Below are 24053 nucleotides of genomic sequence, written 5' to 3'. Positions count from 1 at the left end.
CATCATTAACTCTACTAGTTGGACTCCTTCCTAGATAATTTTCTCCAAAGTTTTTAGTTACAATATATGACTAGGTACAAGTAACAAAAGATATCATCACTTTTTGATTGTTTTTCCTAAAGCCAGTTTCTTTCTTGAGGCTAGGACAGAACACTGAATTTGTTCACCATCTTTAAAAAAAGTTTTTGTTCATAATCCTAACATGATCTCCTATTCACAAACCTGTTAGTGTCCCAAATAATGACATTTCCATCAAATCCTGATGTTACTAAGAGTCTTGTATTAGTATCATATTCGATGTTCTTCACCCAGCTAGTGTGACCATGTAAAGTGCATACTTTGGTGTTCAATTTTCTGAGATCCCATAGTGCTATTGTAGTGTCATCAGAGCAGGTAGCAAACAGCCGGTTATCAAGAAATCTATAAAAGCAGAAAAACAAAACCCTGGTTCATTTAATCTCTTTTTGAAGGAAACTTGATTTAAGAAACAGTCACTATATTACCTAGTCAAGAAATAAAGAAAAAGGACTACACACTCACTATATAAACCCAGTGACCCTGATATACTATAAGTATACTTCACATGATCACAGAGCCAGGATACTATGCTTTAATCACAGTCACATTGCAATTGGATCCATTTGCTTTAAATTACCGATTTTTATTTGGAATTGGAAATAGGGGTAAGTGTTTGGAAAACAGTGAAGTGATAGAAGGGAAAAAAAGAACTTGAGAATCTGTATAGGAAACAAAAATGATGAGAGAGAATTTAATAGGAGATAGAGGAAGTTTTGAAGACTTGATTGTTGAGAGGGACACCATACACATCATCAAAATCATGAGAAATATTTGCTCTGCTACAAGGAACATCTTTTTCTATTTAGAACACATTTACATACAAAAATTGCTAAAAGAATTGCCATTATTTTAAATCTTTTAACTCAAGGTTATTTCCCAAATAATCTCTTAGCAACATTTTTTAGGACCAATCAAGATTAAGAAATAGACTTAAAATACTCTATAATTCAGACTTTTTATTATTTTACACTAACTTCTCAATCCTTAGTGACAATATATTTAATACAAATACTTAAAAAATAAACTATTTATACTGAATTTTCGTTTAACATTAGAATGCTTTCTTTAATGCATGCTGTTATCCTAATCTCTTACAGAAGAAATGAATTCTGGCACTTCTTCCAAGATAAATTTACAAATAATTGTCAGAAATCAACCTCAATATCCACAAATACCGTAATGATCTTCCTGAAATTGATCATGGTTTTCAAATGCCAGGCCTTTACACAGGTTCTTTCTGTTACCTGAAACAACCTTCCCCCTGTCCATTGATCTGGCTAATTCTTGCTTGCTTTTTAATACAGTCATGTGTGGCTTAATGATGGAATACATTCTGAGAAATGTGTCATTAGGTGATTTTGTTGTTGTGTGAACATCATAGAATGTACTTACACAAACCTAGATCATACAGCCTACAACACACTGAGGTTATATGGTATATAGCCTATCATTCATAAGCTACAAATGTGCACAGCATGTTACTGTACTAAATACTGTAGACAACTGTAACACAATTGTAAGTATTTGTATATCAAAAGATAGAAAAAATACAGTGAAAGTACTGTATAAAATATTTAAAATGTTACATCTGTAAAAGGCACTTACCTTGAATGGAGCTTGCAGGAGTGAGAGTTGCTCTGGGTGAGTCAGTGAGTGAGGATTGAGTCAGTGTGAAGGCCTAGGGCATTACTGTCTGTTATTGTAGACATTATAAACACTGTACCCTTAGGTTACACTAAATTAATTTAAAATTTTTTCTTCAGTAATAAATTAACATTAGATTACTATAGCTTTTTTTACTTCATGAATTTTTAATTTTTTAAACTTTTCATTCTTTTGTAATAACAGCTTAAACACAAACACATTGTACAACTGTACAAAAATATTTTTTCTTTATATCCTTATTTTATAAACTTTTTTATATTAAAATGTTTACTTTTTAAACTTTTTTGTTAGAAACAAAGACACACATTAGCCTAATCCTACACAGGGTCAAAATCATCAATATCACTGTCTTCCACCTCCACATCTTGCCTCACTGGAAGGCCTCCAGAGGCAATAACACACATCTCCTGGTAACAATGGCTTCTTCTGGAATACCTCCTGAAGAACCTACCTGAGGCTGTTTTACAGTTTACTTTTTTTTTTTTTTTAAAAAAGGAGTAGTACATTCTAAAATAACAATAAAAAGTATAACATAGTAAGTATTAAGCAATAGAAACTTTTCACCTCCATTATAATCTTCTGGAACCACTGTTGTATGTGGCACCACTCACTGAAACATTATAATCTTCTGGAACCACTGTTGTATATGGCGTCACTCACTTAAATGTTGTTATGTGGTGTATAACGGTATTCAGCTGTTATCCCCTCCAGGAATCCTTCCCTGTTTAACCAGCCTGTTAGACCTACCAATTCTCTGAGTTCCCAAAGCATTCTGGGAGCTTCTATTGTAATACTCAATATTATACTGTAAGGAACAACTTTACAAGGCTATAAACTCCTTGAAGGCAGAAAGAACCTATCTGCCTAGGCTCATGGTTAGATCTGCAATATATAATACACATGATGCCAGACACATATGCATTCAACAAATAATTATAAAATAATATATAAAATAAATGAAAGAGGAGTTCACTGCCCAGCAGAAAAGACATTTTAACTACATAATTACACAAAGTAATTGTGTGGAGGGTGGCTGGGAAAGACTTCATGATGGTATCATTTGAATTGACTAAAAGATGAGCAGGAACACTCTAAGTGGTCAAAGAGTAAGCAAAGGTGGCATGTAAGGGGATGGTGTCCTCTTGAGAAGCAGCAGTTAGGAGTGCTGTGTGTGGGAAAGTAGAGATGAGTAGGGGACACATTATGGATTTATTCTATGGTGATTTCCAGTAACTATTTTTTAATTATAAAAATACATTTCCTGGCCAGGTGTGGTGGTAGCTCATGCCTATAATCCCAACACTTTGGGAGGCCGAGATGGGCAGATCACTTGAGCTCAGGAGTTCAAGATCAACCTGGGCAACACGACAAAACCCCATCTCTTATTTTAAAAAGAACAATAACAAAAAACATTTCTATTGAAAATACTTTTAATGAAAAAAAAATCCATCACAAAAATAATCACTTTCTTGATGTTTAGCTTAATTTATAGGTTTTAAACCTAATTCTTTTTATTTTTTTAAAATTTTTTTGAGACGAGTCTTGCTCTGTCCCCCAGGCTGGAGTGCAGTGGCAGGATCTTGGCTCACTCCAAACTCCGTTTCCTGGATTCAAGTGAGTCTCATGCTTCAGCCTCCAGAGTAGCTGGGATTACAGGTGCCCGCCACCACACCCAGTTAATTTTTGTATTTTTAGTAGAGACAGGGTTTCATCAGGTTGGCAGGACTTGTCTTGAACTCCTGACCTCAGATGATCCGCCCGCCTCGGCCTCCCAAAGTGCTGGGATTACAGGGGTGAGCCACCATGCCCGGCTTCTTTTTAAAATGAATATGCAATTGTGGGGTATTTTTATTGCTTGTAATTTTTTACTACTAAAAAACACTAAGATGAGCATACTTACAGCCAAATATTAATCACATCCCTATTTATTTCTCTAAGTATATTCCCAGAAAAACATTGCTAAAATGGAATTTTTTTAAATGTACATTTTAAAAAAATATAATCAAATTGTCCTCCAGAAAAACATACCAATATACAATTCCACCAGCAGTTAGAAGAATGTCCATTTTCCAAATTGTTGCCACATAGGTCTTTAAAAAAAAAAATTTAAGTGCTAGGAAAAAAAAATCATCTTGTTTTAAGTTGAAACTTTTATTTTTAGTAAAGTTGAACCTTTTTCACATTTATTAGAAAATTATGTCTTTGCTGTTCATGTTCCTTGCTGATTTTACAACTGTAGGATTAATTACTGAGTTGTAAAAAACATCTTTAAAGATAATATATCCGTTTTTCAAATACTGTGCATTGCATATATTTTTCTATCTATTTCTATCTTTTAATATGGTTTATGTTTTCTTACCGTATCAAAATTTTAATTCTTTTTTTCTTGAGACAGGGTCTCTGTTGCCCTGGCTGGAGTGCAATGGTGATTATGGCTCACTGCAGCCTCAACTTCCTAGGCTCAAGCAACCCTCCTCTCTCAGCCTCCTCAGTAGCTGGGACTATGGGCACATGCCACCATGCTCAGCTAATCAAAATTTTAATTCTTATATTGTCAAATCCATTTTTCCCTTACAGGTTTACCTTTACTGATTATGCTTTTTTTGTTTGTTTGTTTGTTTTTTTGTTTGTTTGTTTGAGACTGAGTTTCGCTCTTGTTGCCCAGGCTGGAGTGCAATGGCATGATCTCAGCTCACTGCAACCTCTGCCTCCTGGCTTCAAGCAATTCTCCTGCCTCAGCCTCCCAAGTAACTGCGACTACAGGCACCCGCCACCATGCTTGGCTTATTTATTTATTTATTTAGGATGTTGTCTCACTCTGTCTCCTGAGCCGCAATGCTGTGGCATGATCTCTATTCACTGCAACCTCCACCTTCTGGACTCAAGTCATTCTCCTGTCTCAGTCTCCAGAATAGATGGGATCACAGGCACCCGCCACCACACCCAGCTAATTTTTGTATTTTCAGTAGAGACCGGGTTTCACCATTTTGGCCAGGCTGGTCTTGAACTCCTGGCCTCAAATGATCTGCCCGCCTCACCTCCCAAAGTGCTGGGATTACAGGTGTGAGCCACCACGCTCAGCCCTGATGATGCTTTTTAAAGTAAAACTAGTTCAATGACTTCCATATTTGTCAGAAATTATGTGACTGAGACTGGGCACTGTGGCTCATGCCTGTAATACAGCACTTTGGGAGGCTGATGACAGCTGATCATTTGAATTCAGGAGTTTGAGACCCGCCTGGGCAACATGCTGAGAACTTGTCTCTACAAAAAATACAAAAATTAGTCAAGTGTGGTGGCACACACCTGTAGTCCCAGCTACTCAGGAGGCCGAGGCAAGAGAATTGTTTGAGCCAGGGAGGCAGATGTTGCAGTGAGTTGAGATAGCGCCATTGCACTCCAGGCTAGGCGACAGGAGTGAAACCCTGTCTCAAAAAAAACCAAATTACATAATTGAGAAAAATATATACAAAAAATATTTTCTAAAAGGCTAGTGTAAAGTTAGTAAAACTTTTTTTTTTTTTTTTTAGACAGAATTGTTGAGCTTGTTGCCCAGGCTGAAGTGCAATGGCGTGCTCTCAGCTCACTGCAACCTCTGCTTCCCGGGTTGTTCAAGGGATTCTCCTGCCTTAGCCTCCCAAGTAGCTGGAATTACAGGTGCCTGATACCATGCCCAGATAATTTTTTTTGTGTGTGTATTTTAGTTAAGATGGGGTTTCACTATGTTGACCAGGCTGGTCTTGACCTCCCGACCTCAGGTAATCCACCCACCTCAGTCTCCCAAAGTGCTGGGATTATGGACATGAGCTACCACGCCTGGCCTAGTCAACCTTTTTAAAAAAATTGAGCATGTTCATATATTTGAAAATTTTTTAAAAATAACAAAGATATTTTATTCAGTCTACAGAAAATACTTAATGCACAGATAGATTTAAAACCCCAACGGGGTTTTTTTGGGGGGGACAGTTTCATTCTTGTTGCCCAGGTTGGAGTACAATGGTGCAATCTCGGCTCACTGTAACCTCCCACTCCCAGGTTCAAGCAATTCTCCTGCCTCAGCCTCCGAGTAGCTGAGATTACAGGCATGTGCCACCACACCTGGCTAATTTTGTATTTCAAGTAGAGACAGGCTTCCTCCATGTTGGTCAGGCTGGTCTCAAACTCCCGGCCTCAGGTGATCTGTCCACCTTGGCTTCCCAAAGTGCTAGGACTACAGGCATGAGCCACTGCGCCCAGCCAAGAAAGGATTTTTTAAGATACAAAAAGCATAAATCATTAAGGATTGATCAATTCAGCTACATAAAAATTTTCAACTTCATTGTAATCAAAGACATTATAACAATGTGAGAAGATAGGCTATATTATTGGTAGGAGAAGATGTAAAGATATTTTCAATGTATATAACCAGAAGAGGATTAGTATATAGGTTATATAAGATAATGCTTTAGCAAAATAGGCAGAGAATCACGTAAGATAAACTACAATGAGCTATAGAAAGATTTTCAAGCTTATTATTTATTATGGAAGTGCAAATAAAAATAATAAATACCAAGTATTGGCAGAAAAATGCTTGATATTTCTCTTGAAATGTTGAGAAATACACACTCAGATATTACTGAAGTATAAATTTGTAACATTATTTTGAAGAGCAGTTTAGCAATATATGGTGAAGTTGAAGATTAATTTTTTAAAATAATTAATGCAGGCTGGGCACGGTGGCTCATAGCTGTAATCCCCCCCTCAAAAAAAAACTCCTTTCTTACACTTAGAACACAACTGTATTATATACTTTCTCCTAAACTTTTAAAAGTTTGCTTTTATAATTAGATCTTTAATCTAACTGGAAGTTATTTTCACTTATGGTGTGAAGTAGAGATCTAATTTTATTCTATTTTTTTATATATGTAGCCAAACTTCTCTTCCATTTCCATCCCCCACTGTCTCATAATGCCCCTGCTATCACATACAACATTTTTACAGATACAGAGGTCTGTTTCTGGGATATTCCACTGTCACTTGATCTACTCTAGTTTTAAGACTACATGCTATAGGCAGGCACCACCATGCCTGTCTTATTGTTCTATGTAAGTTTTAAAATCAAGTTTTGTGAAAAACTCTGTTGGTATTTTAACTAAAACTACACTGAATTTATAGAATAATTTGGGGAGAAACAACTTTATGATACTGACTTTTTGCCTCCAGAGAAGATCTGCATTTGTTTGTTTGTTTTCCTTTTTTTTTTTTTTTTTCTTTTCTCTGAGAGGTGGGTCTTGCTCTTTTGCTCAGGCTGGCCATGAACTCCTGGGCTCAGCCTCGGCCTCCCACGAAGCTAGGACTACAGGTGTGTGCCACTGTGCTTGCCAGACTTGCATTTGTTTTTACAGGTACATGACAGTGCTTCCAACCTGGATCCAAATGAAAATTGTTGGCTGGAGATTTTGAACCATATGGTAATGTGAATTTATGTCCCATACATGCATGAGTGCTGGACTGTGGTTAGATATTCACAGAAAAGGGCCAGGCACAGTGGCTCATGCCTGTAATTCCAGCACTTAGGAAGGCCGAGGTGGGAGGATTGTTTGAGGTCAGCAGTGTGAGAGAAGCCTGGACAACATAGCAAGACCCTGTTTGTAAAAAAAAGTTTTTTTAAATAGCTAAGGTAGTGGCACACACCTATAGCCAGTTACTCGGGAGGTTGAAATGGGAAGATCCCTTGAGCTATGCAGTGAGCTATGATCATGCCACTGAACTCCAGCTTGGGCAACAGAGTGGGACTCTACCTCTAAAATAAAATTTTATTTCATTTTTATTTAAAATATTTTAGAGAGAGAGTCTCTCTCTCTCTAAAAGGATTAGTATATAGGTTATATAACGCTTTAGCAAAATAGGCAGAGAGAGGGAGTCTCTCTCTAAAATAAAAATAAATTAAGATATTCAGCCGCTCCTCTCCCCAATGCCACAGCCTAGATGAACAAGATGGTGATCTCTAGATCACCTTTTTGCTGAAAGTAAGCACTTTTGGGGTCACAGCCTATGCAGAGTCACTTTCTACTAAACTCCTCACCTTAAACTGTTCTAGAATTAACTCTCCTGCTCCCTTTACTTCTCATACTTGTCAAAACAGAAGCTCAAGGTCATCAGTACTTGGCAGAAGCCTTCAGGGTAAAAGCCAACTGAACACCTGTTTACTTCTTTGCATTCGTGATTCCATTTCATTTTTGGCCCATGGATTCGTTTATTTCTTATGAGCTCAACTACACATTAGAAAAATATAGGCCAGGCACGGTGTCTTATCATACCTGTAATCCCAGCACTTTGGGAGGCTGAGGCAGGCAGATCACCTGAGGTCAGGAGTTCGAGACCAGCCTGACCAACATGGAGAAACCCAATCTCTACTAAAAATACAAACTTGGCCGGGCATGGTGGTGCATGCCTGTAATCCAATCTACTAAGGAAGGCTGAGGAAGGAGAATCACTTGAACCCGGAGGTGGAGGTTGTGGTGAGCCAAGATCATGCCATTGCACTCCAGCCTGGGCAACAAGAGCTAAACTCCGTCTCAGGGAAAAGAAAAAAAGAAGAAAAGAAAAAAATATATATACATTACATTTTATCCAGCATTTGTTTTTAATTAGAAACACTGTTCAGGATATTTTTTGTTGTTAAAAACGTATTTGTTTAATGTAAATACATGAAATCTACCACCATTTTGGTAACTCTGTTTTACATCTTTTCTTTTTGTTTTTGTTTTCTACCTGCTTGTTTGCTTGCTTGTTTTTGAGACCTCAGATACAGAAGGTGGGGTTAATCATCCTTTTATCCTATTGTAGCATATTTTCATCACCAATCTGTGCAAGGTTCCCAGGTCACTTTGTTGTCTAAGCATTTGTTTCCATTTATCCCCACCTCCAACTTTCATTTCCTCCCCTACCCATTTATGCAACGATTTTGTTCTGATCGAAGTGTAGTGATACATTGCTTCTGTGCTTCTATGTTGGTTTTCTTACGAAATAGGTATTCTGGTCTTATTTGGGTGTATGTTTTATTTGCATAAATGATAATATATTACATATTCTGCTTTTTCTTCATTCTAAAAACCTACTAGGTTCTGAAATCTCATACATGTGGAACAGGCATATCTAATCTGGGTTCCCGTTGCCAAACATCACCCTGGAGTCACCTGCCACATTTCACCTGTGCATTCTCCCATTGATGGTGGGCACTCAGCTGGCTCCAGTGCTCTACCACACACTTAAACCACACCAAACAACCTCAGACCTGTGGTCTCTTGTGGATCCCACGGGAATGTCTCTGGACTATACTCCTGCTGGGTCATAGCATTAGTAGCCCCAGATCCTCCCAGAAAGGTTGTAGCATCCACACCCCATCAACCATTATGGCACAGAACCCATCCATGCCAACATTTGGCTTATCCAGCTTTTAAATTTTTGCCAGTCCAGTAGATGTAAAGTGGCATTTTATTCTAATCCTCATTTGTGTGATTACTAACTTTGAGCGTCTCTTTACATACATAACAGCTGTGAGGGTTTCCTTTCTATCAACTGTTTGTCCATATCTTTGCCCATTTTTCTACTGGGGTTGCCATCCTTATTTTTATTTGCAGGACTCCTTGTATATTCTGTGTATTAATCCCTTGTCAGCTTTTAACATTGTAAATACCTTTTCTCATTTGTTCAGCTATGCATTAACTCTGTTCATATTGCCTTTTTTTAAAAAGAAATACTAGATTTTTTAAACTTTTTTTTTTTTTTGAGACAGAGTCTCTGTTGCTCAGGCTGGAGTGCAGTGGCACAATCTCGGCTCACTGTAGCTGCCATCTCCTGGGTGGCGGCTACAGTGATTCTCCTGCCTCCTGGGTAGCTGGGATTAGAGGCACATGCCACCACGTCTGGCTAATTTTTGTTTTTTGGGTGTTTTTGGTATTTTCAGTAGAGACGGGCTTTCACCATGTTGGCCAGGCTAGTCTCCACTCTTGACTTCAGGTGATCCACCTGCCTCAGCCTCCCAAAGTGCTAAGATTCCAGGCTTGAGCCACCCTGCCCAGCCACTTTTCTAAACGGTTTAGTTCAGAAGTACATGTGTAGGTTTGTTATATAGCTAAACTTGTGTCATAGAGGTTTGTTGTACAGATTATTTAGTCACTCAGGTATTAAGTCTAGTACTCATTGGTTATTTTTCCTGATCCTCTCCCTCCTCTCACCCTCCACTCTCTGGAAGGCCCCAGTGTCTGCTGCACCCCTCTATGTGTCCACCATGTGTTCTCATCATATAGCTCCCACTTCTAAGTGAGAACATGCAGTGTTTGGTTTTCTGTTCCTGCATTAGTTTGCTAAAGATAATGGCCCCCAGCTCTACCCATGTTCCTGCAAAGGACATGATCTCATTCTCTTTATGGCTGCATAGTATTCCATGGCTGCATAGTATTCCATTATATGTACTACATTTTCCTTAGCCAGTCTGCCATTGATAGGCATTTAGGTTGATTCCATGCCTTTGCTATTGTGAATAGTGCTGCAGTGAACATATGCATGCATGGGTCTTTATTCCTTTGGGTATGTACCCAGTAATGGGACTACTGGGTTGAATGGTAGTTGTTTTTAGGTCTTTGAGGAATCACCACACTGTTTTCCACAATGGTTGAATAATTTACACTGTCACCAACAGTGTATAAGTGCTCCTTTTCTCCATAACCTTGCCAGCATCTGTATTTTTTCGACTTTTTAATAACAGCCATTTGTTCAGGATATTTTAAAATCTTCTACTGCCTAATTTTTATCTGCTTGACTTACCAATTTTGGACAGAACTGTATTAAAATATCTCACTATCATTGTAGACTTCTAATTCTTTATAATTCTGTTTTTGCTTTATGTATTTTAAGGCTATATTTAAGGTGCATTCAGGTTCATAATTATTATATCTCCTGCGTAGACTTTTCCTTTTATTAATGTGTACTGTTTCATTTTATATTTATTAAAGACTTTGGTCTTTCATCTGTCTGATATTGATCATTTCTATCAGTATTCTTTTCCCATTTCTCAGTGGTTTTATTTTTGGTATTGCTAAAGAGTGATAGATCAACAGATAAATCATTTGGCTTTTTATTCAAATTGTTGACTCTTAATAAAGAAGATTAGTTTATTTATATTTACTTTGAACTATTCATATATTTGGAACTCTTTCTACTTCTTGTTTTCTATATTCTATTTATGATCTCTTTTTTTGCTTAAAATTTTTTATTTTTTTAAACTCTCTTTTTACTGAAATGATTAAGTTTTCACTATTCTCTTTTGCCCTTCTGCTGCTTTGAGAGGTATAATGGTTTGTATTTCTATTATTTTAGTCATCTTTTTTCATCACATATATTTAATTATATATTTTCTAGAAGAGTTTTAAATTACTTATTTTTGTCTACCTCTTGAACATGAAGAGGGCCTAAACATATTATATCTTCCCACTTAACAAAACTCCCCATGCATACAATTTATTTGTTGTTACAGTCTAGAACCATACTGTCCAATTTGGTAATGTAGCCATTACCTACATTTGCTTTTGAGTTCTCGATAGGCAGTCCTGAATTAAGATATGTTCTAATGGCCAGGTGCGGTGCCTGACGCCTGTAATCCCAGCACTTTGGGAGGCTGGGTCAGGCGGATCACTTGAAGTCAAGACCAGCCTGGCCAATGTGGTGAAACCCTGTCTCTACTAAATACATAAAAATTAGCTGAATGTGGTGGCATTTGCCTGTAATCCCAGCTACTTGGGAGGCTGAGGCACAAGAATGGCTTTAGTCCAGGAGACGGAGGTTGCAGTGAGCCGAGATCGTGCCACTGCACTCCAGCCTGGGTGACAGAGTGAGACTCTGTCTCAAAAAAAAAGAAAAAAGATGTGCTGTAAGTATAAAATACAAACTGGATTTTGAAGACTTAGCATGAAAAAAATGAAAGTAAAATATCTCAATAATTTTTATATTGATTACATGTTGAAATGATAATATTTTGGACATACTAGGTTAAATGAGTTATTAAAAATTAATTTTATCTCTTTTCTTTTTTAATGTGACTACTATAAAATTAAAAATTACATATGTGGCTAGCATTACATTTTTATTGGATAGTGCTAATCTAGAATTTTAATTTAAATTTTGTTTTACATGTACCCCCCAAAGCTCCTAAATTCTTTTCTTCCTCCTATTAATAACAGTTAACATTTTACCTAATTAAAATTCTTCAGTCTGGATTAACAGTTTACCTGGATATAACATGGTATTGAACATTATTTTGCCTTCATACTGAAGATATTAATATTACTCCATTTTCTCCTGATATCAACCATTGCTAATGAGAAACCTGTTTGTGTAATTATCATACTTCTGTAGGTAATCTGGCTTCTAACTTTGGTGGCTTCTAAGATTTTCTCTTGATTTTTGGTATTCTAGAGTTTCACCGCAACCTGTCTAGATGTGAATTTATCTTTATTTAAACTGCTTGATGCTGGGAACAGGCCCTAAGCCTGTCATAAACAGGCCTTAAAGAAACTGGCCATAAACAAGATATCTATAGCACTATGACATACTCATGATGGTAGTGACGCACATTGCTGGAGGCTGTTGGTTTACTGGAGTAAGGGAAATAAATGCCTGACCCATCCAGGACAGAAGACTGCTTAAGGCGTTCCGGAACCACAAACAATAGCATGAGGGACCCGCACCCTGATGTGTTCCAGTTGCAGTAGATAAACGCGTCAGAGCCTGTTTCTTCCCAGTAGTAAAAAATGCTTTGTTCCCTGTGAAGAATGCTTTTCGTTAATCTATAAACTGCAGTAATGATGATTATCGCTTGCTGTCAATAAATATGTGGGTCAAACTCTTTTCAAGGCTCTCAGCCAGGAATGCTGTAACCCCTGATGTTCCACCTTTTGCACTCTATATCTGTTTCTGTTTCTTAATTCCTTCAGCGCCATCTGGGTTGGGGTCTCCATGACCGAGATGGTCTCAGCAGCTTGACACTATAAAGTTCACTTTTGATTTGATGTCTCAGGCCCTTCAGTACTAAAAATTCTCAGCCATTGTTATCTTCAAAAATTAGTTTTCTACCAATATTTTTCTATAACTCTTTATACACACTGTAATCTCTCAATCCTGTCTTTCAACTACTTTTTCATATTTTGACCTTTTTTTCTGTGTTCTGTGTGAATTTTTAGTGCTATATTCTAACTCATTAATTCATTTATCAGTGGTATAAAAGATAAAGTGTATCCCATCTATTGAGTTTTTTATATACCAACGACATAATTTCTTTTTCTTTCTTTTTATAAAGATAGAGTCTTGCTCTGTCATCTTGCCTGAGAGCCGTGATGCAGTCATAGATCACTGCAGCCTTTAACTCCTGGGCTCAAGTAATCCTCCTGCCTCAGCCTCTCAAGCTACTGGGATTGCAGGTGTTAGCCACCAAACCAGGTTTGACTTTTTTTTTTTTTAATTTTATTTTTCCATAAATTATTGGGGTATGAGGTGGTATTTGGTTATGAGTTATTTAGTGAGATTTGTGAGATTCTGGTGCACCCATCACCCGAGCAGTATACACTGCACCATATTTGTTGTCTTTTATTCCTTGTCCAACCCCCACTCTTCCCCCCAAGTCCCCAAAACCTAATTGTATCATTCTTATGCCTTTATGTCCTCATAGCCTAGGCCCCACATATCAGTGAGAACATATGATGTTTGGCTTTCCATTCCTGAATTACCTCACTTAAAATAACCGTGTTTAATCTCATCCAGGTCATTGCAAATGTTGTTTATCCATTGCTTTTTATGGCTGAGTAGTATTCCATTGTGTATAAATATACCACAGTTTCTTTATCCACTGGTTGATTGATGGGCATTTGGGTTGGTTCCATGATATTGCTATTGTGAATTGTGCTGCTATAAATATGTGTGTGCATGTATCTTTTTCGAATAATGACTTCTTTTCCTCTGGGTAGATACCCAGTAGTGGGATTGCTGGATCAAATGGTAGTTCTACTTTTAGTTCTTTAAGGAATCTCCACACTGTTTTCCATAGTGGCTGTACTAGTTTACATTCCCACCAGCAGTACAGAAGTGTTCCCTGATCACTGCATCCCCACCAACATCTACTGTTTTTTGATTCTTTGATTATGGCCATTCTTACAGGAGTAAGGTAGTATTGCATTGTGGTTTTGATTTGCATTTACCTGATCATTAGTGATGAGCATTTTTTCATATGTTTGTTGGCCATTATAAAGTATTCTTTTTCTGAGAATTGTCTGTTCATTTCCCTGGCCCACTTTTTGATGGCATTGATTGCCTTTTTCTTACTGATTTGAGTTTGTTGTAGATTCTGGATATTATAGATTATGAAGATTTTCTCCCACTCTGTGAGTTGTCTCTTTTCTGCTGACTGTTCCTTTGCCATGCCAAAGCTCTTTAGTTTAATTAGGTCCCAGCTATTTATATTTTTTATTGCAATTGCTTTTGGGTTTTGGTCATGAAATCCTTGCCTAAGCCAGTGTCTAGAAGGGTTTTTTCAATGTTATCTTCTAGAATTTTTATAGTTTCAAGACTTAGGTTTAAGTCCTTAATCCATCTTGAGTTGATTTTTGGATAAAGTGAGAGATGAGGATCCAGTTTCATTCTCCTACATGTGGCTAGCCAATTATCCCAGCACCATTTGTTGAAAAGGGTATCCTTTCCCCACTTTATGTTTTTGTTTTTTTGTTTGTTTTGTTTTGTTTTGCTTTGCTTTGTCAAAGATAAGTTGGCTGTAAGTATTTGGGTTTACTTCTGGGCAGATTGACATTTTTAATTTCTAAGAGCTCTAGCTAGTTCTTTATTACATTGACTTTTTCTTTTACAATCTCTTTTGTTTCAGTTTTTAAGCTCTCTTTAATTGGAAAGTATCCCTTTATTTATTTCTCTGAGCATCCTAAAAAGGCTTAAAAATTTCTCTCAATCATTGGAATACCATGCAGCAGTTAAAAAGAATAACATAATCCCATGAATATTAATATCAAATGATCTCTAAACATGTTATTAGTTGAAAGAGGCTAGGTAAGTAATAGTATGTATAGAATACTACCATTTATATATATATATGTGTGTGTGTGTGTGTGTGTGTGTGTGTGTGCATATATATTTATGTTTGTATATGCAAAAACTGTCTCAGAAAGGATAGCAAGAAATGGGTAACAGTGATTGCCTGTGGGGAGGTAAACTGGGTGGCTAGGTGACAGAGGTGGAGATAGACTTACTTTTCACTGTTTACCTTTTTGTACCTTTGAATTTTGTACTATGTGCATCTATTACCTAGTCAAAAATAAATAATTTATTTTTTAAAATAAAGTCTTTGTTGAAATGCTCCATAAAACTAAATTCATCCAGAGAAATGCATGTTCTGGTGGCTGATTGTGTATCTTTATAAATTTAGAATTTGGATTATAGGTTTCTTTTGAGTAGAAAAAGTTTTTAATTTTTTTCTCTCTTCTCCTATTTAATGTTTTCAGAGTTGCTCCCACTTGGCCTTCTGTGCTCCCAGTCCACAACTAGGCCTTAAAATGACATTTCGGGGCTACAGTTTAATAATGACATTGGAAATGTCATAGATACACATTAAGTCACTGACTCAGCAAGTGGCTTCATTCAGTAGCTACTGATGAGGCTGTGTCTTTATCAGCTAAAATCTATAGCTTCGGGTAGTGATTAGCTTTTTTCTCTTTTCACCCTTTCATAAATAAGACAGGTATTTTAATCAAACCCCTGGCTTCATGTAGTGATTCTGGCTTTGGTTCCTGCCTTGCAAGAAACACTTAAGCACTTTTTAATCCTTTTACCTGACAGGAGCAAAACTACTAGATGTCAGTGCTAGACTGAAAGCCAGCTGGTCTGTTGTTTCAGCCCTGTTTAAAACGTTGTGTCCATGTTTCATTTCTGGCCCACAAAGATGTTGTTTCAGAACCTGCTATATTTTTTGTGCTATTTAATTTATTTTGTTCTATGTGTTTGGAGAATAGGAGTTACATCAAAATACAGTATTTACTTTGACTTGTAATTTCCATATTTCCTTTTATAGAAAATTAAAAGTAATAATTATAAAAGTAATATAATCTCATTACATAGAAAAAATATAAAATTACTTATAATCCACCCATTCTAATTACTGTTAGCATTTTAAAATATTTCCTTTTAATCTTTTTCTTCTGTATCATCTCCCATTTGTATAATTCTTAACACAATTTTAACCTATATTATGCCAAGCATTTACCTACGTTGCTATGTAGTCTCTATGACCATCATTTTAATGACTGAATATTAATCACCAAACTGCTCAATTATAATTCACTTCCCACATTATTGATAATTAAGGAACTTCCAATGATGCTGCAAAGAAATTGTCTGTGCACGTACTTTTTTCTCTTAACAGTTTGTATTCGTGGGGTTGTGGGGTAGGAGTGAGAGGTGATAAGCAGTGGGACTGCCATCATTCTACACAGATCATTAGCACGAAGGCATTATAGGACTAGCATAATACATGGCTGAGGTTCATAATGAAGACACTAATATATGAAAAGGTAAAATTATATAGAAGTTAAAAATGTATTTCAGGCCGGGTGCGGTGGCTCAAGCCTGTAATCCCAGCACTTTGGGAGGCCGAGGCGGGTGGATCACAAGGTCAAGAGATCGAGACCATCCTGGTCAACATGGTGAAACCCCGTCTCTACTAAAAATACAAAAAATTAGCTGGGCATGGTGGCGTGTGCCTGTAATCCCAGCTACTCAGGAGGCTGAGGCAGGAGAATTGCCTGAACCCAGGAGGCGGAGGTTGCGGTGAGCCGAGATCGCGCCATTGCACTCCAGCCTGGGTAACATGAGTGAAACTCCGTCTCAAAAACAAAAAAAAAAAAAAAAAAAAAAAATGTATTTCAGAAAGATTCCAATCCAAAGTAGCTAACAGTTTTGTAATTAAAGGATTAGTTTTATAAGGGATTAGATTCACAATTCACAATGTGGATCATCTAGCACTGCTGGATAAGGCATTACACATTTTCACTAACTTCTAAAACAGAACATTTGGGGCCACACTGATAAAGTTCACTTTTTCACTATAATACTAACCTGATATTATTTACACAGTCTTCATGAGCTTCAGAAAGTGTTTTTATGTGCTTTGAAGATATAGGGTCAAAAAGCAGAACTTCAGTTTGTTCACAAGCAACTGTCAGCACTGACCTGAAAGCAAATGACACATTTATCTTGTTTAGTTTTCTAGCTAGTTATTGATGTTCACTTATTTATAATCACACAAGCTATAGGTAAATAACTTTTTTTGCCCATGTTAGTTGCAAATATTTAAAAGATTGACACTAACCACAGTTGGCAAGAGTAGTAGGAGATGGTACTCTCATACATTATAGTGGAGTATAATCTGGTATAGCTTATGTTTGGACAGCGCCTCTAAAGTATCAAAATTTAAAATGGGCATATGTGTTTTGACTCAGCAATTTTTTCTGGGAATTTAATTTAGAGAATTAATCACAAATACAAATAAACATATAAAGATATGCTTCATTGTAAAATGCAGAAATTCAAAGTATCTTAAATGTACATGACAGAGTGATTGATTATATAAACTATGGTACATAATACTTTGAAATACTGTATAGAATTTAAAAAGAAAGGATTAGCTTTATATGAATACGTAAGAACTCCAAAACATATTTTCAAATAAAAAAGTTGGTTGCCAAAAAGTGTACATTGATGAGACAACTTAGGGGTAAAATCACATACAAACAAATTACGTATTTCTTCATCACTTTCTATAAAATATACTGGAAAATAACTGGCATATAACCTATAAAATATACTGTAAAATAACTGGCATATAACCTATTAGAAGAGTTAAACATAGTCAAACTTATCAGTCTTTTCCTTTACGGTTTTTTAGGTTTGTCTCTTGTTTTAGGCCTTCCCTACTGCAAAGTTGTATTTTCATAAAGCCTTTTACAAACCTCGTTTTGATTTGTGGAAATCTATTGAATTTTATTTATTTTGACTAATTATTAGTTTTTTGTAAGCCCTGCTCTTTCAGATTCATTTCATTTCTAGCAAATGAAATCCTGACTATTTTATACAACTAAGATGAATGTAAATAAGATAGAAAAAAAATTTTTTTTTTTTTTTGAGACACAGTCTCACTCTGTCACCAGGCGCCAGGCTGGAGTGCAGTGGCGCGACCTCGGCTCACTGCAACCTCCGCCTCCTGGGTTCAAGCAGTTCTCCTGCCTCAGCCTCCCGAGTAGCTGGGACCACAGGCGCGAGCCACCACGCCCAGCTAATTTTTTTGTATTTTTAGTAGAGACGGGGTTTCACCATGTTGGCCAGGATGGTCTTGATCTCTTGACCTCGTGATCCACCCGCCTCGGCCTCCCAAAGTGCTGGGATTACAGGCGTGAGCCACTGCGCCTGGCCATAAGATAGAATTTTAATAGCCAGCGTCTCTGTCAGCAGTGGTGCAATCTCAGTTCATTGCAACCTCCACCTCCTGGGTTCAAGGGATTCTCCTGACTCAGCCTCCTGAGTAACTGGGATTACAGGCACCCACCACCACACCCGACTAATTTTTGTATGTTTAATGGAGACAGGGTTTCACTACGTTGCTCAGGCTAGTCTCAAACCTCAAGTGATCTGCCTGCTGCCTCCCAAAGTGCTGGGATTACAGGTGTGAGGCACCACACAAAGCCAACCTCTGGGATATTTTTAATCTTAAATGAACATTCCATAAAAAGGATCTATAAAACTGATAGTTACTGTTTTGTTTGACTCAAATTACAGTATATTTTTGTATATGGTATCATATGTATCTTTTAAAAATTTGTTTAAAAGATACACATTGCTTTGTTTATTGCTGGTATACAATTTGTTCCAGTATCAAGGCTGATCTTATTTATATTGGTTTGTAATGCCATCTTTACTACATGTAAGTTTTGTTCTTGGACTGTATATTGGTATTCTATGCAACACCACACTATCTTAATTTCTAGAAGGCTTATAGTATATTTGCTATGTGGCAAAGCAAGACCCCTTCATTTGCTTTACAAACACTTTTTCTTGGCTAATATTATGCTTTATCTTCAAGTAAATTTTATATATACCATGTCAAGTTCTGCTAAAACAAAACTTTGTAGAAATTTTATTGGAATGCACTGACTGTACAGATTACTTGGGTAGAATTTACATGATACAATATTGATTTACCTCATACCGTAATATGCACATTTTTCCACATAGTATCTGAGTAAATCTTGGACCTTTGACCATCCTTATACACTCAGAATCAACGTATCAATTTATGTACACATACACACACACAAAATCCAGGTGCAGATGTTAATTGATATTATATTAAATCTATTAATACCAAAAAGTTTTGTTTTGTTTTGTTTTTTGAGATAGAGTTTTGCTCTTGTTGCCCAAGCTGGAGTGCAGTGGCACAATCTCAGCTCACTGCAACCTCTGCTTCCCGGGTTCAAGCAATTCTCCTGCCTCAGCCTCCCGAATAGCTGGGATTACAGGCAATTGCCACTGCACCCGACCAATTTTTCATAATTTTAGTAGAAACGGGGTTTCACCATGTTAGCCAGGCTGGTCTCGAACTCTTGACCTCAGGTGATCTGCCCACCTCGGCCTCCTAAAGTGCTGGGCTACAGGTGTGAGCCACCATGCCCAGCCCAAAACGTTTTAATGGAACTGATAACTTTACAATATGGAGTCTTCCAATCCATGGACTTAATATATCTCCATTTATTTAAATTTTCTGTAATTCTCTCAATAAAATTGTATAGTTTCCTCCATATGGCCCATGTCTACCTTCTGTTGCACTTATCCCTGGGCACTTGATTTTTTTTTTATGTTTTTATAAATGTTCTTTTAAAATTTTTGCTTATGCTGGACACAGTGGCTTATTCTTATAATCCCAGGATTTTGGGAGACCAAGGAGGAGAGATTACTTGAGCTCAGGAGTCTGAGACCAGCCTGTGCAACACTATTCTAATTTTTAAATTTTTTGTCTCTACAAAAAATTTAAAAATTAGCTAAGTATAGGCATAGTGGTGCACACCTGTAGTCCCAGCTATTTGGGTGGCTGAGGCAGGAGGATCAACTGAGTCAGGGAAGTTGAGGCTGCAGTGAGCTATGATCATGCCATTGCACTCCAGCCTGGCTGACAGAGACCCTGTCTCAAAAAAAAATTTTTTTGACTGTGTTTATTGCTGATATATAGAAATGTAAATGATTTTTAAAATACTGATTATCAATCTTACTATTCTATTATTTGGGGTTTCCTTTGTTGATAATAGTACCATCTACAAACAATTGCTTTGTTCTTCTCTTTTTTTTTTTGAGACAGAATTTTGCTCGTTACCCAGGTTGGAGTGCAATGGCACGATCTCAGCTCACTGCAACCTCCACCTCCTGGGTTCAAGTGATTCTCCTGCCTCAGCTTCCTGGATAGCTGGAACTACAGGCGTGTGCCACAACGCCTGGCTAATTTTTGTATTATTAGTAGAGACAGGGTTTCACCATACTGGCCAGGCTGTTTCTGAACTCCTGACCTTAGTTGATCCACCCACCTCAGCCTCCTAAAGAGCTGGGATTACAAGCGTGAGCCACCACACCCAGCCTGTTCTTTTTAAAAACCTTTTTCCTCCTCTTTGTCCTTGCTGTTATACTGACTAGGACTTTCAGAACAGTGTTAAATAGAAATGTTAATAACAGGTACTCATCTTGTTCCTGATATTGAAGAATATATTCAACATTCCATCATTAAGTACAATGTTTGCTATAGGTTTTTTGGGCAGATTCCTACTATTAGATTAAGGAAAGTTCTGTTTCAATTTTGCTAAGCTTTGTTTTCATGAATATATGTCAAACTATATAAGATATTTTTCAGCATTTATTGAGATATTCCTATATTTTTCCTTTAATATATTAATGTAGTTATTTACATTAATTTATTTTCTAATATCAAACCAGTCTTTCATTTTTATCTCATTGCTAGATTCAGTTGGCTAATATTTGGTTTATGATTTTTCCATCTTTATTCTTCAGTGAAATTGCATGGTAATTTTTCTTTCTTGTGCTATTCATGTCAGATTTTGGTATAAACAGTATGCTAACATCACAGAATGAGTTAAGACTGGCCCTTGTTATTTTATACATTGGAATAGTTTCTGTGAATTGGGATTATTTATTTCTTGTAAATTTTGTAGTATTAGCCTATAAAACCTAACTACTGCAGTATTATTGGTTATGGTACTACTTGGGCTCTCTAATCTTTTACTAATGTCAGTTTTGGTAATTTCTACTTTCTAGGAATTAGCCTATTCTTTTGAACTTTAAAACTGTATTGGCATGAAGTTGTTCACAGTATCTTCTGTTTCTATTTTTAAACTTTTAAGGCCGAACGCAGTGGCTCACATAATGATCTTCCTGCCTCAGCCACTGAAAATGCTGGAATTATAGCACTTTCAGTGGCTGAGGCAGGAAGATCTCTTGAGCCCAGGAGTTCAAGACCAGCCTGGCAGCATAGCAAGAGGCAGGAGAATTGCTTGAACCCAGGAGGCAGAGGTTGCATTGCGCCAAGATCATGCCATTACACTCCAGCCTGGGCAGCAGAGTGAGACTCTGTCTCAAAAACAAAACAAAACAAAACCAAAAAACTACACAAACCATGTGAATGCATCACAATGAATTAAGCCATTCTCCCAAAGGGTGCACACTCATGTAACTATCACATAGGTCAAGAAACATAATGTTACCAATATAGCCCACTGTCTGTCTCTTCTTAATTGCTAATCCCTCCTTACTCCTAATACCACCATCCCAACTTCTAATACTGCCTTAAACATTTTTTAAATGATAGAGTATGTATTCTTTCATAGCTGGTTTATTTTACACAATGTTATGTTTTCTGAGATTCACCCATGTGGCTGCTAGAGCTCTTGCATTCTCGAGTGTTATTTCACTGTATAAATACACTATAATTTATACATTCTACTTTTGGCAGACAGTTGTGTTCCTTCTACTTATGAATAAGTCTGCTTTAAATTCTGGTACATGTCTTGTGATACAATTATGTATACATTCCTGTTAGCCAGATACTAGGAATAAAATAGAATTATAGGGCCAGGTGCGGTGGCTCAAGCCTTAATCCCAGCACTTTGGGAGGCCGAGGCGGGTGGATCACAAGGTCAAGAGATCGAGACCATCCTGGTCAACATGGTGAAACCCCGTCTCTACTAAAAATACAAAAAATTAGCTGGGCATGGTGGCGCGTGCCTGTAGTCCCAGCTACTCAGGAGGCTGAGGCAGGAGAATTGCCTGAACCCAGGAGGCGGAGGTTGCAGTGAGCCGAGATTGCGCCATTGCACTCCAGCCTGGGTAACAAGAGCAAAACTCCGTCTCAAAAAATAAATAAATAAATAAATAAATAAAAAATAGAATTATAGGGTACAGTAGTTTGATCATTTATAAGATAGTGACAGGCTGGGCGCAGTGGCTCACGCCTGTAATCCCAGCACTTTGGGAGGCTGAGGTGGGTGGATCACGAGGTCAGGAGATTGAGACCATCCTGGCCAACATGGTGAAACCCCATCTCTACTCAAATACAAAAAAGTTAGCCAGGCATGATGGCACGTACCTGTAGTTCCAGGTACTTGGGAGGCTGAGGCATGGGAATCGCTTGAAGCCAGGAGGCAGAGGTTGCAGTGAGCCATGACCGCACCACTGCACTCCAGCTTGGTGACAGAGCAGGACTTTGTCTCAAAAAAAAAAAGATAGTAACAAAGGCCAGGCGCAGTGGCTCATGCCTGTAATCCCAGCACTTTGGGAGGCCAAGGCAGGTGGATCATCTGAGGTCAGGAGTTTGAGACCAGCTTGACCAACATGGTGAAATCCTGTTTCTACTAAAAAAAAAAAAAAAATTAGCCGGGCATGGTGGTGGGCACCTGTAATACCAGCTACTTGAGAGGCTGAGACAGAATCACTTGAACTAAGGAGGCAGAGGTTGCAGTGAGCCAAGATTGTGCCACTGCACTCCAGCCTCGGCAACAGAGTGAGACTCTGCCAAAAAAAAAAAAAAAGATAGTGACAAATAGTTTTAAAGTGGTTCAGTTGCACTCTGATCTTTTTATTATTCTTTATTATCCTTCTTTTTATCTTCTTTGGTATAATTTGTTGTTCTGTTTCCAAGTTCTTTTTTTTTTTTTTTTTGAGACGGAGTTTCGCTCTTGTTACCCAGGCTGGAGTGCAATGGCGCCATCTCGGCTCACCGTAACCTCCGCCTCCTGCATTCAGGCAATTCTCCTGCCTCAGCCTCCTGAGTAGCTGGGATTACAGGCATGCTCCACCATGCCCAGCTAATTTTTTGTATTTTTAGTAGAGACGGGGTTTCACCATGTTGACCAGGATGGTCTTGATCTCTTGACCTCGTGATCCACCCGCCTCAGCCTCCCAAAGTGCTGGGATTACAGGCGTGAGCCACTGCGCCTGGCCCCTGTTTCAAAGTTCTTGAGATGCTTACTTAGCTTATTGACTTCAGCCTTCCTTTTCTAATATCTGCATTTAGGGATCTATAGATTTTCCTCTATACATGGCTTTAGCTGCAATTGCACAAATTTTGATAGTGTTTTTATCATTCAGTTTTAAATATTTTATAATTTATACTGTGATTTATTCTTTGACTCACAAGTTATTTAAAAGAGCATTTCCAAAAATAAAGATATAATAAAGATATTTTCTAGTTATTTATTTCCTGAACTTTCATTGAAGAACAAACCCTGCTCAATCTCAATGCCTGGAATTGTATGAATTTGCTTTTTGTGTTGTCTGATGTTAACATAGTACACCAACTTTCACTTAGCTAATGTTAGTAATGGTATGCCCTGACATCCTTTTACTTTAAAACTCTGTGTATCCTTACATTTCAGGTATGTCTTCTGTAAGCAGTTTAAAAAAATCTGATCTGACAATCATTGTCTCAGTCAAATTACATTTAATGTAATTACTCGCAATCTTTGAGTTGAAATCTGTCCCCTTAGAATTTCCTTTCCATTTGTCCTGTCTGTTCTATGTCCCTTTTCAGTTGCTTTAAAAAATTTGTTGGCCAGGCACATTAGCTCATGCCTGTAATCCTAGCGCTTACGGAGGCCAAGGAAGAAGGATAAGGTGTGGTCAGAAGTTGGAGGTGAGCCTGGACAACATATGGAGACCCTATCTCTATA

The 24053-nt window shown here is 37.5% G+C and overlaps 1 protein-coding gene across 2 annotated transcripts in view; it reads right to left on the bottom strand.

Moving 5' to 3' along the window:
* DCAF10 (DDB1 and CUL4 associated factor 10) overlaps window positions 1-24053 on the bottom strand; it is a 55560-nt gene that overhangs the window by 18418 nt on the left and 13089 nt on the right. The window contains exons 2-3 of one of the 2 annotated variants that reach the window (XM_032240106.1): window positions 16891-17004; window positions 223-420 (exon numbers count right to left, since the gene is read on the bottom strand). In XM_032240106.1, the coding sequence (XP_032095997.1) occupies window positions 223-420; window positions 16891-17004 (312 nt within the window). The remainder of the gene's footprint in view (window positions 1-222; window positions 421-16890; window positions 17005-24053) is intronic. The other variant, XM_032240107.1, reaches the window with a different exon arrangement.

The sequence above is a fragment of the Sapajus apella genome, unplaced genomic scaffold (assembly GCF_009761245.1).
Source record: "Sapajus apella isolate SASKATOON/1434 unplaced genomic scaffold, GSC_monkey_1.0 scaffold46, whole genome shotgun sequence".
Classification (NCBI taxonomy): domain Eukaryota; kingdom Metazoa; phylum Chordata; class Mammalia; order Primates; family Cebidae; genus Sapajus; species Sapajus apella.
The sequence above is the reverse complement of the archived record's forward strand: the minus strand, read 5'-3'. Positions and strand labels throughout refer to the sequence as shown.